Source organism: Gavia stellata, chromosome 1, assembly GCF_030936135.1.
Source record: "Gavia stellata isolate bGavSte3 chromosome 1, bGavSte3.hap2, whole genome shotgun sequence".
In the NCBI taxonomy this organism is placed as follows: Eukaryota; Metazoa; Chordata; class Aves; order Gaviiformes; family Gaviidae; genus Gavia; species Gavia stellata.
The window spans coordinates 131,621,879-131,640,944 of NC_082594.1; the positions used below are offsets into that span (position 1 = coordinate 131,621,879).

At 41.5% G+C, this 19,066-nt stretch overlaps 1 protein-coding gene across 1 annotated transcript in view; it reads right to left on the reverse strand.

Annotated features, from left to right (window-relative positions):
• Nucleotides 1-19,066, reverse strand: part of MAN1A2 (mannosidase alpha class 1A member 2) — a 144,930-nt gene that overhangs the window by 44,116 nt on the left and 81,748 nt on the right. Inside the window, exons 6-8 of the mRNA XM_059836282.1 lie at nucleotides 12,830-12,924; nucleotides 10,112-10,235; nucleotides 9,575-9,668 (exon numbers count right to left, since the gene is read on the reverse strand). Coding sequence (XP_059692265.1) covers nucleotides 9,575-9,668; nucleotides 10,112-10,235; nucleotides 12,830-12,924 — 313 coding nt within the window. The remainder of the gene's footprint in view (nucleotides 1-9,574; nucleotides 9,669-10,111; nucleotides 10,236-12,829; nucleotides 12,925-19,066) is intronic.

Genomic DNA, 19,066 nt, shown 5'->3' on the forward strand with positions numbered 1-19,066 from the left:
TGCAAAGATGAAGTCAGGTTGGGAACCACTTCTACAACTATTTTTACAAGAAATGAAATTAATTATTTTAATCCTGCACCATTTCTATTCAAGAGAGAGAAAATCTTAATGCAAAGGAAAAAAAAAATCACCCAAGAATTACAGCATTAGAAACTATTACCCACAAGTCCAAACTGAAGGTAATTATCTGAAAAGTTTTGTAAAATACTTTTTGGAAAATACTGCCCTACTTGGCACAACACCCTTCACTTCCTTTTAGGCTATGGATGTTTTGCCAGGACTTGACATTACATTTCACAATTTGATTTCTTTTCGCGACTCTTGGCATTGCTGGTCTCTCAGCGTTGTCTGTAGCACGTAAGGGTATTAGCAGATACAATTTAAGAGACTACTTCTGCTAAACAAGGCATCTAGTAAATAATCAAACAATGTAAGGGTGGGAGGGAGAAAATGCAAAGAACCTTCAAAATTAAAGGAGAACACTAGCAGCTTCATCTGGCAAAGACAGGAATTTTCCAACACCAGCATCTTTCTCACTCCACTAGACTATCAACCTGTTCATTTATGCTTCAATTATATTTTTATCTGAAATATTTATCTGCAATAGTTCTTTAATCTTGAAAGACCACTTCATTCTTCAGTATTATTCACTTCACCTTGCAATCTGCAGGGGTTTTAATCTCCCAGGGGTAGATGTAAAGACTGAGAGAAAGGGTTTCTTGCTTAATTTGAACAGTGAAAGTCCTGATAACAGACATTCAAAGAGTGATTTATTTATCAATCTCTGCAGCACCTTTGAAAGTTTGCATTCAAGAGAACCACTCTTCCTATATATCAGATAGAGCTCACACTGCCAGGACAGTCTCCTTCAGCCGACATGCTGATTACTCTTGGTATTAGCATTCTCACACGGGGGGACATGCAGAATGTGAGAGCACCTTCTTCATCAAGTTATCTGGGTAAGGACTATTCAGTATAAAAAAAGTCATAAAACTATAGAATTGTTTAAGTTGGAAAAGACCCTTGAGATCATCAAGTCCAACTGTTAACCTAACACTGCCAAGTCCACTGCTAAACCATGTCCCTAAGTGCCACATCTTTTAAATACCTCCAGGGATGGGGACTCCACCACCTCCCTGGGCAGCCTCTTCCAGTGCTTGACAACCCTTTTGATAAAGAAATTTTTCCTAATATCCAATCTAAACCTCCCCTGGCACAACTTGAGGCCATTTCAACTCATCCTATGACTTACTACTTGGGAGAAGAGACCAACACCCACCTCCCCACAACCCCCTTTCAGGCAGTTGTAGAGAGTGATGAGGTCTCCCCTCAGCCTCCTCTTCTCCAGACTGAACAACCCCAGCTCCCTCAGCCGCTCCTCATCAGACTTGTGCTCCAGACCCCTCACCAGCTTCGTCGCCCTTCTCTGGACACGCTCCAGCACCTCAATGTCCTTCTTGGAGTGAGGGGCCCAAAACTGAACACAGCATTCGAGGTGCGGCCTCACCAGTGCCGAGTACAGGGGCACGATCCCCTCCCTACTCCTGCTGGCCACACCATTTCTGATACAGGCCAGGATGTCATTGGCCTTCTTGGCCACCTGGGCACACTGCTGGCTCATATTCAGCCGGGTGTTGACCAACGCCTCCAGGTCCTTTTCCGCCAGGCAGCTTTCCAGCCACTCGTCCCCAAGCCTGTAGCGTTGCATGGGGTTGTTGTGACCCAAGCGTAGGACCTAGCCCTTGTCCTTGTTGAACCGCATACAGTTGGCCTCAGCCCATGGATCCAGCCTGTCCAGATCCCTCTGCAGAGCCTTCCGACCCTCCAGCAGATCAACACACAAGAAATAACAAATAACAAGGGAATTGGCAAATCAAACACACAGACATTAACGAGCAGGTGGTAACAGACAACACCGCAGACCAGAACTCTCCAGCCACTGACTGGTGGGCCATTGAAGGAGCTACCTGGGCACAGCCTTGGGGAGCCAACCTGAACTTCATCACAGATAAAAAGGGGGAAAAATGATTGTCATGAGCATTAAGAGATATTTGAAGCGACCTGCAGGACTGTGCAAAACGCATTTATGGGACAGCAGAAAGGACCTGAGCTTTAGATAAAACTTACTATGGGAGATTTAGGGCCAAAGGGTGGGAAAGAAAAGGAAAGGATCAGGGCGGATTGGGGAGGAATGAGCAAGGGAAAAATGGAGAGGAGGTGGTTTAAAAGGGCCTGGTCGCAAGTACACAGGCTGCGGATCACCACGCTTGTCTGTCTGAGCCCTGCACCCTACGTGGCTGGAGAAAGACAGCGCATCACAGGGCCCTAGGTCTGTGCGTCAGCAACTGGAAAAAGCCCTGCGTGTGAGTTTCTCCCAGTGAATTTAATCCTGAAGTGCGTGTGTGTACGTGGAATTCATTAGCAAACTTCAAGCTGGATGAGCTGGTGGCGACCTGCATCTGGAAAGACCCAAGCTCTCAGCCGATGGCTGCGTACGGGGTCCAGGGTTCAAGCACGGTACTGGATAGGCTGAGAGCCTTTGCTGATACTTCAAGGATCCGTGAGCGTGATCGTGAAGAGTGTGCAAGTGCATGCATCTATCTGACAGCAAACATCAGGAGGAGGAGCAAGACCTGGCTATCTGTACCTATGTTTTACGTGAGTCGTGGCAGCACTACGTGTGGGCACTACGAAGGCAGTGCTGTCGGTGCCAGCCCACGGGGGCGGCTGCGTTAGTGTCCTCTCCGTGTACGTGTGCACCTCTCCAGGCTACATCCTCAGCCTCACTGCTGGCCAAAGCTGCAAATGGGAACAGCAGCGGCCACATCCCTCGGACTGGGACGGAAAGACCTGTACCTGGCTGGGCTTCAATAGCTGGGAAGGAAGAATCCCCAGGTCTTGGAGTCTGCTGGATGCAGGGGGTTAACATCTTCAACAAAGTGCGTTACAAACATTTAGATCAAATTTATTTTCAATTTTCCTTTAAATACTGACAAATAAATATAGACAGATGGTACTATCTATTTGATACAATGTCATATCACAAATGAAAATAGATAACGTGTATTACTCATGACTTGTCTATTACCTGCAAGAGTTCAAATGAAGCAGTTCAGTTAATTACCTAGCTCAGCCCAAGAGCATTAGCCTAAAACAAGCTGTACAGGCAGGCATAAAAATTTAGGAATATTCACCCAGTATTTGCACTGATTTAATGGAAGTAATTTAAAATTGGTTTTATTGCTTTTCCTACATGTGAAAATTATACCATTTTAACAGAAGTGTAAATCTAATCCAATTAAATTAAATCCACAGAAGCCTTCTCTAAGCAGCATTTTAAAATTAAAAGTGCTTGGTTTGGTTTAATTTAAGCATTTATTGTTGAAAATGAAAGACTACCTGAAGAAACTGAAATATGCACATCCACAAAGGCATTTGCTTTGGTGTATTTAAAGGCTAGTCTACAGCACAAACAACTGGGGAACTGAGGATATAAATTTCCCCCACTCAGCTACCTTGGTCGTGCCTCTACTTACTCTGTACTAACAGATGCAGGGAACTGCAAGAAAGCGAGAACAGCACCTAAAGGTGCTAAGGCAGGCTAAATACCTGTGTGAACCCTCTTATTTGTCTTTAGATGACAGAATCACTTTGTACGTGAAACACAGCACTTAAATTCCGTGCATTAAATACACGTACGCGGACCAACAGCACATTGTCGGTGAGTCCTTGTAGAAGTGCCGACAGAGTGCCCCTCACCAGGCTTTTCACTTAGTCCACTTGCAAACCTGACTGAAGGGGCTTGTTTTCGGCAAGAGACGCAAACAAAGCGCCGTAGGACACGCTGCAGCCTAAATGTTCATCGCCTCAGCATTCAGCGATGGTAATCTCAGTAGCCGCTATCACATTCCTAATAGCAACGCTCAGCTCGTGCACCGTAAATTCACATGCTAGCTTACCTTCCAGTAACTTCTTAACGCGCCCACATGTCCCTAAGGTGTAATAAACACAGAAGGCTAACATAGAATGGATATTTCTGGTTATTTTCTTGCATATGGAAGCCACATATAGCCTAAAACCCAATTTTAGTTAAGCTGACACAACTTTTTTATGTAACCAACCCAGGTAACTCCCCAGGTGGCCCAGTTGCAGGAAGCGAGCCGTGAAGCCAGAGTGATTTGAGTTCGCCTTCAGTAATGTTATGACTTGTGTAAGAGATGTTGGAACCAGATGAAATGCAATAATTTGTTCGCGATATCGAAAAGTAGAAAGGAAGAACGTCCAGTTTACGGAAACAAGCAAACATGAGTGGCATGTCCTGACTTGGCAGCAACATGCAGATTGGCGTTTTCTTTGTTATTGCTGGTCTAGTTGGTATTCTCATCTTACCTGTTTGCAAATGCAAACTAGAATGAAATTTTCTCAACATAGTTTCATTTTTTAAAAAAATACTTTTCCTTCACTACAAACTGATTTCCATGATTCTGAATTCCCTAGCTTTTAATGAAAATTCTAGCTGTTATATCTGCTTAGCAGGCTTCTCTAGAAAGCACTGTCACTGTTTTTGAAAATAATCTAAATTCAAAGTTCTGGTGCTTATACCAAACCAACCACTCACCAAGTGAAATGAAGAGCTAACAAAGTTAACTGTAGGTTACTGTGTGAGGTTAGAATATGCTTCTTGCCAGCTATTTTCCTTTCAGTCTTACAGAAACTGAAACCCCAAGGCAGAAGTGTTGTAAATGACCTGTTCCTACTGGACCATCACCTTAGTCCGTAAGTAAAAATTGAATCTGTTGACACTACTGTGGGCATTATAGCTCTGCCTTCTAGCAAGAGCCCCAGTGAGCTGGCAAATCCTGAGCTGAACCCATTAAAGCTGGCTGCCATGCCACTCACGCTTAATAATGCCTGCACATTTACAAGCTTCAACACAAATCCTTAGCCTAAAGATGACATCATTTTCCTCCTCCCGGGTATAACGAACTCAATTCCTGCTCCACAGCAGTAAGGGTCCAGTCATGTACAGCTGTATTACGAAGCATTTCCGCTGGAAAAGCACGGAGATCTAGCAGTGACCAGTAAGCCATTCACCCGGCAGTTTTTAGGACGGGGGTTTATGGCATTCAAAAGGACAGAAAGGATGGGATGGAACGGCAGTTCCTGTGCAGCCATACCTGCCGCGGCTCCTGACCCTGGCTGCTGCTGCTGCTTCACGAGGCAGGCAGAAAAAGAAAGAAGGGACTCTGTTGCCAGAACCCTTCTTCAAGTGCTACGTCAAATGCATTAAGCGCACATGGAAATTTATATTCATAAAAACATTACAAAGACATGGCTATAGATTCAATTTATGTCACATGATACGACTCTACTCATCTCTCCAACTTGTTAAGAACCTGGAAGCCGTGGTCACGTCCTTCTTAATGAGACCATAATTACTAATCGACTGCTAAGTTACTTCGCTGATTATACCTTTTTAGGCATTTGTAACAGAAACATTGACTGGTTTGAACGAAAACGCACGTCTTTGTTCCGCTGCTTCTGCTGGTGCTTACAATGAGCAGAAAGGATGGTCGGGATGTCCCAGGGCACTGACCCCAGAACATCATTCCCCAGCAGCGAACCTGCCGAACACGCTGTTTATATCGAGACCCAAAGGCCTGCGCTCCGATAAATCAAACCACAGCAGAAGTGACTTGTCAGAACTTGCACCCTAACATCAGAAGGATGGCGACAAGGTTGCAGCATATTACATACACCATTCCCCTTCTCCTAACCCAAGGGGAGAAGAGGCCACATAAATGTACGCTTAAAACACACGTAAATGAGGAAAAACAGACAAGACACAGCAACGTGGCTGAAGATCTATGGAGGCTAAAGACAGCAATATTCTGAGGCATAGAAAAACCCCATAACAATTGCTGATCCCTAGAAGGCCTGAAAGATTTTTCCAAAAAACAGCTCATCATCGTCATTCAAGAACCATAGATATGGGAAGAGGACTGGCCAGCCAGCGTCCCTTTTTCTCTGAGCCCAGACAACTTGGACGTATCTCCGTACCTGTGAGTATGACCAAGTTAAACTTATGAGACAATGAAAGTAGGTAAAAATCAGCTGGCTTAATGACGCTGTAAACAAATAAATATCACCTTCCTCTTCTGTAAGACCTAGCACTGAATTTTATTACTCTAATTTCCCAACACCAGCAGCTGAGATATAAACTTCGTATTTCTGAGTTATATCCAGTTCATACAAGGTTCCGACGGACAACGTGACATTTAGATTGTGCAAAATCTGAGATTCAAAAAAAGAAAGGCAGTATGTTGCGAGACCTTACATGTGCAAAGAAGTTATTTATATGGCAGCATAAATCGCTGCACGCATCTCTGGAGCAAAGAGGAAAAAAGGAAGGGAAGATTTCTAAATGGGGTATTTCAAAAGGCATATCAGCTGCTCACACTAACATTTAATACTTGGGATTGCAAATCAAATAAAGTAGGTGCAATCCTTGTGGGTTTTTTTGGTTAAAAACACAGAATGAGGATGTGCCTAGGCTCCTTGTGCAAATAACTCTGAGCAGGTATCAAAATACTGTATCAAGGTTGAAGTTAGCAAGAATCTTCCACAAAATTCTTGTTGCAAGTAGAGATACAATCCAGCTCACAGTCCTGTGGGGCCACACCAAAGCCACAGAGAATGTTTGAGGCTTCTCTTTTCTTCCACAAATCTGTCTTGCAATAGAAATTGTCTTTAAGTATTTAAGCTTACCTATCAGCTTGTTAGAACAAAATTAACAGAAAAACAACACAGAAGTATAACTTTTTTCTTCTATTCAAATCATATAAATTCTTTCTTTTAAAAACAATAAATTAAATGGTAAAGACAAATGATAACAACTGAGAAAACTTGACCTAAATGGAATCTTCCATTATGTATTTTGTTTAATACTCTCCATATAATGAACTGGTAGTAATAACATTAATTAGTCTGACTGCTATGTGCACATCACTGGTATTTTTATGACTTTGAATAAAGGTACCCACCACTAGAATTTACCCACCGCTAGAATGATGGGTATAGAAATAGAAAATAAACCCACCACTAGAATGATGCTATATTGTAGCTAAATCCCATATTTCTTCAACAGTGTATTTATGTATGTATTTATGTAGATTTTACCTATTTCACACCCTTCATGACTTAGTTGGAACACTGTACAGATTAACAGAAAATCTAACTAGAATTGAGCCAAAAAAGTCTGAGGAGGAAAAAAAAAAATGTTAAAAGGACGGAGAAAAAAAAAGAAAGAAAACCCAGAAAGGTCAGAGTCAAGAGTTACATGTATCTACGCAAATAAAGAGTTCTGAAATAATTCTCAGAAACTATCTGGAGAAAGTACTTTGTACAAAGATAAGATGCATCAAACCAAAGGTCACAGTGAAGACGAAAAGGGCAGCTTTCCCAGATGCTGAAAGAAGAAAAGTTATGCTTTGGTGCTCTTTCCCTTGTCTGAGCCTTTCTGGTACTAAAGTATATAACAAGCCAAACACAATGCTCTTTGAAATTACCTTCTGAGGAGGACACAAAAGCCTTGCCTGCCCTTAATACCAACAATGTGACGCAAGTCAGAAACACTACGGTAGACCCCGACACGAGTCCTCTGGGGAGCAGAGATGTGGGGCCTGAAGGCACCACCCTTACTTAACTGACTGCTGTGATGCAGGACACCATCTCTGCAGGAGAATCAGAAGAAATTCATTCCTGCCTAAGCCTCAGCTATTCCAGCTCATACGTCCAGTGTTTCAGTGCATGTTTACTGGAACTTCTTAAATTTCTGCAAGTAGATTCACCAAAGAGTGATCTACCAAGGATACAACGAAGACACTTTCTCATCATTCCATCCTGGTTTATGGAAGGAAAAATGCAATTACGAATTCTTGCTATCTTGTCCCCACAAAACTTTAAGATAGGTTTACAAATGCTTGTTGCATTGGGGAAATCTTAGAAACACTACCAGAACATCTGTATCTGCGTTTGGAAGTTTATTTGCTCAAACTCCCACCAAACAACCACCAAATTCCAGGAAATAAGTTTGTGGCTAATGAGCAGCACAGAAAAATTACAGGCTCTATGAAGTTATATTTCTTTTTATCCTAAGAAGTTAAGCCTCAGCCTGTAATCCTAAACTTTAGTCCCAAATGTATTATCTTTCAAAATTCATTTAAATAGCATGTTTGAGCTCCCTCAAACTTCTGCAAAGTTAAAATTTCCACTGTATGTTTATTCTCAGTGATCAGGATTATTTTATTCCCAAGAGCTGCTAATTCTGAGCATTATTATTACCACTGACAAAAAGCGCCTAAAGAATCCTGGTGATACACTGCATTAGACTACTTTTATCAGAAGTCGCAGGAGCAATTGGTTAGGAATAGAAAAAAGCAATAGAAAAAATTATTTCAGAACAACGTAAAATTGTCTTTTGAATAAATAATAGGCGAATATTTGTATTTGCTCACTTTTTTCTGGATGCATTGTTAAGCCTAAATTTGTCTCATCAATCCATGTGGCAGTCTCAGAAAGTGTCACTATTCACTCAGAGATATTAGACTCCTTGCAGAGAATTTTGGCCTTAACGATGGGATTAGACAACTCTTTTCACAGTCACTGCAATGGCACCTGCATTCATTTCCCACATATACTGGACTCAAAGTCAGAAAAAAAAAAAATTCTCAGTTTGCAAGCCAGAACATGTTCTGCTGGATATTTACAGCCATCCATTGAAATCCCTGAAACCTGTCAAAAATAGATCATCTTGCTTGTTCTTCCTACATAAACTTGCATTCACAAAAGAAATAGTAACAGAAACCTTGAAGAAGAGGAGTTCTCTTTTATCACTATGAAAGCACTAAACCACTCAACTTCTCTTGGAAGAACCACTTCAGGAAAAGGAATCATGTTTGTGTCTCTGTCTTCGTGTGTTCTCTCTCCACTTACATTGTCAGCAACAAAACCAATTTTTTCTTTTCATTCCAAAGCCCCCCCCCCTTTTTTTTATTTAAATGAGAGACGCATCGATAACAGCAGGGAGGTTCATCATGCCGTTTCGCGTGCCACGAAGTAGAAGGATGACGTTTGTAAATGTCAGTCCCAAATACCAGTTGAAGAGGCTCCAACTTAACCATCACAAACATGCATTACTTCTACGTTCCCTTACAGTAATCCACTTACCAGGTGGTTTGCAGAACAAAACCAGGAACAAAATCAAAATGAGGAAACTATTTTCAGCCTCATTCTTTATTACTGAAGATTTATTGACTGATAAAAGTAAGGCTAGGCATCAGATTTGGTAGGAAGCTGCTTTCAGAAAGTACCGTAAAAACTGAGCTGCGTGACTTCGGAAGAGCGTGACAGGCAAAAATTGGTTCCGGAGATCTCAAGTCTAAGTAATCCTTTATGCTGCATGCTTTCAAGCAATGCTCTTCATGCCCTACCGAACAATTTTTCCGATCTCCAACTTGGCAACAAAGAAAGAAGCAGAGCTTTAATTAGGAACGAATAAAATAAGAATACTTACGCTGACCCCACCGGCCTGTTCTTGGATTCAAATAATTTGGATAAAGTCCATTAGGACGATCCATTTTTTGAAGTAACTTCCGAATGTGCATGACCTAAATGAAATCAAGAATCAGGATCACCACTAGCAATGTTCATCTGCTTTCTGCATGTAGTTAAATCCGATCTTTTTTCTTTTTCATTTTTTTTAAGTAGTAATTTTTCTTAATCTGAACCCAGAAGCTTTCTTGAGGGCTTCCTGCAGATCAGTACGCTTTTGTTTTTAAAGGACTGCTCACATATATTAACGGACTGCTAAACGTATTTAAAAATCGTAATTTTTAAATACATGCTGAAACAAATAAGAAAACTTGTGTTGTCATAAATTTCTGCTTGATAAACTCACCTATTTGGTAACAGAAATACAAGTACGAAAAAATTTACCTGCTACTAAGAATGCAAATAGAATGCAATATAGAAGGTACTTGTCTTTAATGTAATTTATGATGAAACAGTACAAAAGACACTTGTATGATAAAAACCTGAATTTGAGACCCACCTTGTTGTAGTATACAGGGTCCCCCGTCAAATAGCTGAGGTGGACAAATTCCATGTGTAGAGTACCAAACTCGGCGAGGATGCTGCTGCCGGCAGAAGCCCAGCCCCAGTTTCGACCCACGCCACTGAATTCCAACAAATATGCATAAAAAAGGGAGAAAAGAACAATAAATTCAGAATTACTGTGCACAGCACTAGTAACAACCACCATTGCAAATTAAACAAGTAACAGCAAAATATTAACCCGTACGTAAGATTAGAGGAGTTGTGGTTTGATTGAGCGGTTGGTTCATTGGTTGGGTCTGTTTGGAAAAAAGACACCATCACCTCATCAACAGAAAGTCCTGTGATTAAAAGACGTAATATGTTGATGTCACAGAAATACAATGGCATAACACTTGGCCCAGTCTCGATTGTTGTTTATTCATTGCACGTTCCTAAGAACAAGGATCAACAGCAATTATCAGGCGAGAGGAGCGTGGCAGCATCCCCCTCCTTGTTCTGCCAAGCATCCGCTGTGTTCCCTTTACCCGGGTGGGATGTGCTTCGAGCCAGTATGAGACACTGGAGCAGGACGGGAGGGGGCCCTACCTGCATCTACATCGGAGAACAGAACGCTTACCGTAGGCAGAATAGTACCAGTTCCTCAGGCTCACAAAGTATCGACAGAAAGTATCACATACCTCCTATCTTTTGCACTCTAAGAGCTACCGTCTTGCTAAGTCATAACTCCTAAATTACCTCTGGTTTAATCTAACTCGGGAGTTTTCACCACCTTTCAGGATGGGGCCTTTTAATTTCTGAAGTTAACTACATTTTCCTGGAGGTTACTCCTACCTCCTCTCATACCAGATTTCAGTTATCAGTAAGACTACCATCAAACAGGAAAGTCTTCTTATTTTTTAAATTACAAATGAGAAAGAGGAAAGGGAAAAATGTTGGTAAAGGAGCAGTATTTGTAGCTCTGACCTGAGACAGGACAACACCTTTTGAAATACAGCAACCACTGTTTAGAGAGTGTAGAGAGACAAAATCATAGCCTGTCTCAGGGTTTTTTTTGGTACAGCTCTCATAAAAAGAGAAAATGAAGTGTTTCGTTACGAATACAAAAGCTAATAAAACACAAGTCGCTAATTTCCCAAGTATTTCTTTCCGGTCTTGCCTTTTACTGCACGTCAGCCTCACGGTAAGCATTCACACGTAGCCCTGCCACTGTCCCTGCCGCCGGCACGCCAGCCACTGTATTTTCTGCCGTGACGCCGGCGGGTTCTGTACATCACCAAGAGACTGACATAGTCAATGCACAAACAACAGCAGCACGCAGGAAATTTCGGGCACTCCAATCCTTTCCCCTCCACCTACTGCAAATCCTCCTCCCTGGTCCTCCGATTCCCGACCTATGCGGCTAGCATTTCACGGCGAAGTATCCACGCGTCTTCTGCTTTCAGCTTCTTAAACCTTGCCTTTTAGGTTGCTCGAGCCAGCGAACCAGACGCCTGTGCTGCCTGAGAGGCACAGCCACCCGCGCCGTTCAAACGCGCTGGAATGACGCCGCAGGCTCGGGCTAAACAAGGCAAAACTGAAAAACTAACTCATGCGCAGAGGAACTACAAGCCGTATGAAACCACGGGAAGAACACAAGACTGAGTAAACCGTAGTGCCATGCAGAAAGAGCGTAAGGATAAATTTAAAGCCACAATATTAATTGTACAGAGGTCCAACAAACGGGGAAAGTGCAGCACAGGCACAGCAGAGAAAACCAGGCAAGGGTGGTGATGCCTTGCGCCAACGGAAGGGCAAGCCACAGCTCCACAGCCTTCACCCGAGAAGTGCCAGGAAAGCCAGGATCGTTTCCTGATCACAAAAAGGAACGGAAGGCTAGTGCTCTCAAAGTAGTCCTAAACCTCTTCGCAGTCTAGCAAAGCACAACAAAATGTCTCTCCTAAAAGGAAAACAATTTAAAACAATTCAAAAACTGCTATTTACTATCCTGAATTGCTTAAGTGTACACACAAGCCAGACATGCAACCTAATTCAGCGACTGTTTAAGAACATAATAAATTTTTTTAAAACGCCTTGCATCAAAAACACTCTCTCAAAACCCGAGGGAAATCTCAGCGCTGAACACGAAACACAAGATACATTAGGCAAGGCAATCCTCTTCCGCGAGGCAATGCAGACCATCCAAGCTCAGCGCCTGACCTGCACAGCCACCTAAAGGAGCCTCTCCATCCCCGCGGACCACAGTGGAATTCAGCAGGCTATAGCCTTTATACCGAAGCTGAACTGGAAAATGAACAAACATCTTCGAGTCCCATCATCTTCTCAAAGATCGTGAGACTTCTGAAGGTAACATACAGCTCACACAGCACATAAACCCCAATAAGCTCAACCACAGCCTGCAAACAATTCTCTTTAAGGACTAAAGAAAATGATTAAGCTCTAGGGCAACACATGGCACAATACACTGGGCAGGTTCCACTGGCAAGTTGACTTCCTACTGCAGAATCAAGAGAAAAAAAAAAATCATGGTCACAATTTATGGCAGTTAATGATGTCGAATTCTCTGAAATCTTAAAATTATTCTAAAGCACCAGGAATGCCAATTTGCCTGTATCTCCTATAGTTCCGCTACTAAGAAAAACTGACATACGCTGTCACTAATTCTATGTTGGAAGGAGGGGAGGAAGACACTTCCCCACAAAAGAAAATTCATTACCTTTTCAGGTTCACCATTGCCCATGGTATACCCGTAGGTGTGTTGAAGGCTGGAAGAAGTTTTCCTGCCAGTTGCACTGCTTTGATCTTGAAAACCTAAGATAGTAGGATCAATTGCAAATAGTTAAAGTCTGATTTATCTCCAAGACCAATAAAGACTGAAATTTCCTTGCCCCACCCACCTCTTTGTATTAGAAAAGCTTTACATTGTAAAAAAAAAAAACAAACTTCTTTATTTTTCACTCGTTCACTTTATGAATTTCATTAAGATTTGAACATGACAAGAAAACACGTAATTTTCATTTCTTTCCTTCCATGCTCTCCAGCAACAGCACTTTGGTTCCTATCAAAGAAGGATACAAATTCTCCTCCCACCTCCCTCCACCAATATTAGGAATTTCAAGTGCTTTCTAAAGCACTCTTTAAACCATACATTTTGGAGCTAAAAAAAAAAAAAAAAAAAAAAAAATCAAGAGAGAACTCCCCCACCCCCCCAAGTATTTTCACTTTTACACATTTCCAATCTCTTTTTAACGAGATATATATATAGTGCAGAGAGAATTCCTATTCTTTTATGAACATTGTCTATGCAAAACCATATATACACAGTTTCCTGTAGCTTTTCCTTCATTGATAATGCATAAGAAAAATAATTACAGGCTTAATCTTCCCTCTCAAGTCTGATTACTCATAGAAATCACTGACAGAACAAAATCTCTTATTTCTAGCGTTGTTCCTACTTACTTTTGGAACATAAATCTGTAATAGCCTTATTCAGAGCCTAATGTTCATTAGTTAAACAAGCAACTGGGAGAAAGTTCCTTCTAAGCCTACAGAAAGCATCTTTTCCACGAAGGCATATTTGGTAGATCCCCATGATGTAAAACTGTTTTTACCGGCTAGTTGCTAGAATATGTTTTAATTAACTCATTGTCAGTATTCACTATATTTGTGCAACAGCATCTTCTTCATTTGGAGATAACGTTGCTCATCAGTTTGAAGCCCTGCACGAACATGTATCAAAAAGAGCTACCATGCCCCAAAATAACTTATGCAACACAGACATACTATGGAAACGTTACTATCAACTACCTGACCAATACTCTGCAATCAAGAGATAAGAGCTTTAAGAAGGGCTAGAAGACAGCTCTGCTGGATTTATAAAAAGGATTTCTTCCTTCTGGAAAGTCTACGGGAAGAGAATAGAAGAGATGCTCACTGGAGAAGCCAGCTGAAAAGTAGCTGAAAAACACACAATCAAGAACATACTCACTTTTCCTATGAAGGTGGGAAAAGATCAGTATCTTAATATTTGAGGAGATGACTAGTGAGACATGAAATAAACCAGAAAAGAATATTAAAGATGACATCTAATTGCATTTGATGCAGTGGAGTATGGAGAGATGGAGGTGGATCTGAGGGCAATGAGCCAGGAAAACGAACTTTTATGGAAGTACTCTAAATGAATTGTAAGATGGGATACGTCTACACTGAAAAAGAGGATACCTCAGAATATGATTTGATAGAACTGTGAAGTAACAGAGGCAATATGACTTGAATGATTTTTAGCAGATACTGACAAGAGAGGGTCTTTGAGAAAATAGGCAGAAATTTAGCAGTAAAATTCAGATAACGCTCTGACCTTGAATAAAGGACCAAATCAAAATAGGATGGCATAGTATAAATCAGAGGTATAATACAGGTGGAGTCTATGGTAATTGGGGAAAAAGAAACCCTGAAGAGAACTAAAAGCTCTATCTTGGCCCAGTTACATATAAACTACCTGATTTGCATCTATAAATACGTGTCAAAAATTCATGCTGAACTTTTAGATTTTTAAGTAGCAGATGGGTCAAGAGCAGACAGAACTATCTCTAGGGAGTCATCTAAAGGGAGTTCCTCTACAGTGCAGACAAGCTTCAACACTTAATCCCAAACAGAATGACGACTTCCAGATAAATGGTACATAGCTCAGAAAGATTATCCATGGCATGAATTCGTTTAGCTTCAGCTTTTGGATCCTGCATCCTCTAGAAGTGCTACGCGTTATTGTCTTATTCATTAATAAAAGATACTGAAACATTAGGGTAAGAATATTCAATGGGAGAACATCCCTAGAAACAGCCTCACTAGGAGAATGTTCTTAATGGCTAACTATTTACGTACCACTCTCCAGCTTTTAATCAATTTGAAATGTACTACGATGCTTTGGGGAACAAACTATAGTATCGGAAGCAGTTTTTAATAAGAGTGTATGAAATAAAGGTTGAGCTGATCTAAATGTGCAGGAATCTAGATAAGGACAGTTAAAGCAAGGCAATCGCTGTGCCAGCCATTCCCACATGTGAGCAAAGCAGAGCGTCAGGGCAACAGGAGTAACTGCTAGTTGAGACAACCATCTTAGACTAGACTATTTCGGTGGAGGGGACCTACGCCGACCATCTAGTCCAACTGTCAACGTTAGCAGTACCTGCAAAAACTTGCTGCGATTAGAGGCACCCTCCTGTCACCTCTGTTGGGTTGAGGACTCCACGTACCGCCGATTTAGCATCAGAAGGTGAAACTCTACCTCTCTCTACCCCTCTCATCCAAGACTGAAGCCAAGGAAACACTTAAAATTGGCTGACGACATGCCTTTACTTTTCATTACGGCCATCTCAGTCCTACCTCATTGCTGCTTCTAGATCTCAAAACCACCCAGTGCTTGATACAGTGCTTACCTATGCAGACTGGAGCGAGGACCAGCAGACAGCTGCCTAGGTTTTTTATCAGAGCAAAGTGTCCAGAAGAGCGTGTTTGGAGAGATGTGGGGAAAAGCAAGAAATACAACAAGCAGTGGTGGATGAGATGCCTTTTATGGGAGCCCGCAGATGTGACCAGGGTGCTCTGCTGAGCTCATCAGCGGGGCTTCACTGTAAAAGCAACAGTAAATGCCTCAGGCTCCAGCTTTTAAATAATGTGCTGGCATCAGACAACACGATTACTTATTGTATAGTAAGTACTTCTATTTATTTTTTTTTAAACAGCTTGAACTGATAGATCCTATTTCAGCCCTGGCAGTTCCCTGTTGACTGGCAATGCATTTCAAGAAACATACAGGCAAGAGGAACAGAGAAGAACAAAAAATCAATGAAAATAGAGCTTATTAGGAAACAGTAAAAGAATTTGGGTTATTTAGTCAAGAGGAAAGATGTTCAAGAGAGGACTAGATAATGACTTTTCAATATATAAAAGGCTAATACAAGAAAAGGAAATAATAATTTTTTCCGTGGACAAGGAGAATACAAAATGGAGCTAGGGAAAGTCAGTTATTACAAAAAAGTTAGTGGTAACTAATGATGAAACATGACTGTGACCGCTGCATAATCATCACCACAGCTTTTAAAACCACACTGTATGACAACTGCACCTACGAAGACTGACTTGATTTGCTCTGCCAGAGAACAGAAGAATAACTGAGAACTACGCAGCTTCCTTTCCGCTCTTCCAGCCATATTGCCAATTAATTAAATGGGTCGTGCACGTTCCATACGTCTAAGAGGAAAGTGTTTTGTCTCTCTCAGGGCCTTAGTACCTACTCTGTAGACCCAGACAGAACCTTTGTAATTGGTGCATAGATGATGGAGACCACCGAGTTTCTTTGCTAGCACAAGCTCCAAAGTACAGGACCCTGTAACAGAGAGGGAGTCACAGAAGCCACAAAGACAACAGTGCTGTTCCTGCAGGATAACTCAATCTTTTTTCAAATGCGCATTCACGCTTACATTAATTACAGAATTTAGCATGTAGTGGCCTTAAGATGGGGAGGTAGCTGGTCAGAATCTTCTTAAAGTAAAGATTCCATCACAGCTCGAGCAAGACATCCTATTTTTAAAATGCAAAAATACTGTTTTAGGTAAGTGTGTATTAATCCCAGGGCAGCTGCTCTGTCCATTCTCAAAATATGTATGTTTTTTCTGAAAAGTTTCAGAATAGACTTGAAGAATTATTTCCATTTTACACGGCAAAATCTAATACACTAAATCCATCAATTTACACGGCCTTTGGTAGGCTAACGCTTCTTTCTGCAAATGCGGTAAAGCAATCGAAGGACGTTTTCCCCCTATCAAATACAAATCAAGCTGTTTACAGCTAGAAGGGGAGAAAGTGAAAATTTGCAAAAAAGCAAAACCTAAACCCCAAATCGGTAAGTGGATCCCTCATTAAGATGAAAACATCAGTCGGTATCCACCAACCAGCGCGTACAGCAGACCAGCTGTGAGCCTGAATCATTTTCATCCATTAAATTGATGCTTAACATATCGAACCTGCCACCCACCCCACAACATGAAAGCTTGCTCCTGAGCCTATTAATCCAAGTAAGGCCAAAACATTCAGCAGAAAAGGCCTTAAAGATGAAGAAGATTCTTCAAAAGCCTTATTGATGTAGCCAGTGACTGCATGCAGCCGTGCATCTCAGAAAACTATATTATGCTAACACTGTTGTTAGGTGTTCCCTTCCAGCACTATGAAAGGCAAACAGCCTCGAACAGCCTCTGTTCCTAACTCTGAGGGGGACTATAGATGTTTTGTACAAATAAAGAATCTCCTTCATTTATGCATATAGATCACTCTTTGAGTCATTCTTCTTAAACAGTAATAAATGTCAAACTTCTGCTTGATCTGATAGTTATTAACTAGCGAGTACCCATGGTCATGCAATGTGGCTGGTTCTCTGGGTTTGGTAACTTTTGATCTTGGAAAAAACATCAGACAAAACAGACCTACTGCACAAGTTCTCAAAAATGTAGTACTCTCACCATCAGCGCTACCATTACTACCAAATCCTGCACGTTTCCTTTGAACGCTAAGCATGAAGACGATGAGGCAGACCTATCTAATTACCAAATGCAGATTAAAAAAAAAAAAAGAGCATCTGACAGCAACACTAGACTCAGATCCTTGAGGAAAATATTTGGTATTTCTTGGCCCAATCTAGTGAACCCTTCGCCACCTTTTTGTGGCTAACCACCCATTTAAAGCTCAACTGGTCAGATAGGACTTTCTGCATGAGTAGAGATAGAGGCTCATGGGGCGATTTACCACTGAAAACCAAGATAAGCAGCATAGTCACACAAAAAAAGATAACTAGCTTAATAAGCATTGCTGTTTTGTTGCTTATTTATAGATAAGCCTTACTGCATAGGAAGAAGACACCTGCATGCCAGCTGAATAGCTCTAAGTTCAAGATTGGGACCTCCTGGGTTTTACAGTGTTCCTACGGCATTCCCCACTGCAAGTGGGGGCCATCCTGCTACCAAGAAATGGAAGAAATTACTCCCTCTTTACGTATTTGCTTCTAATAAACTTCACGATTTAATTACAAAGGCATCTTGTGAGATGAGGGAGATGCAGTAAGATCCTGGTAACGATTCAGCTGTCAGAGTATGACTTGAGAGTGGGAGAGCACTTCAGCTATATTTTATAGATGTTTGAGAGTGATGATTGAAGAGGTACGTCACATCTAGAATTGGTCCTGGAGAATGTAAATCTACGTTCACGTGAGATTTAGCCAAGGCACAGCTACAAACCACACCACCTATAGTGGTGAAACAATGTAGAATTACATAAATACAACAGCACTTCTTCAGCACTGTAGGTCTCTTGAGTCATAGCAGATGTCCAAGGAAGGAATATCTGCAGATACTGTAAAGACAATGCCATAGCTAAGGTACTTCTGCTGTCTTTGGTGAGCTGTAATGACTACCAAAGTATTTGATGAACAACACTTAGCGTTTCTAAGACTGGAAGTCTTTAAATGAGAGAAGACTTATCCTGCAAATGGATGCTCTGTGAATTTCTATAACTTTCTCTAGAACAGAAAAAAATTAATATGGAAATGAAAAATCTAAACTTATCTCAGCAGTCTAAGATCAGAATTAAAAAAAATAGGAACCAACTTGAATATGGACTATGGTGTCAACTTAAAACGGCTATGGTATCAATTGGTTCTGCTGTCTTGTCTTCTTCCCTTCAGATATTTGTACGCATTGAGGAGATGCCCCCGAGCCTTCTCTTCTGCACACTGAACAGCCCCAGCTCTTTCAGCCTTTCCTCAGATGAGAGATGCTCCAGTCCCTTAATCATCTTCATGGTGCTTCGCTGGACTCTCTCCAGCATGTCCATGGCTCTTGTACTGGGGAGCCCAGAACTGGACACAGGACTCCAGATGTGGCCTCACCAGAGCTGAGGATAGTGG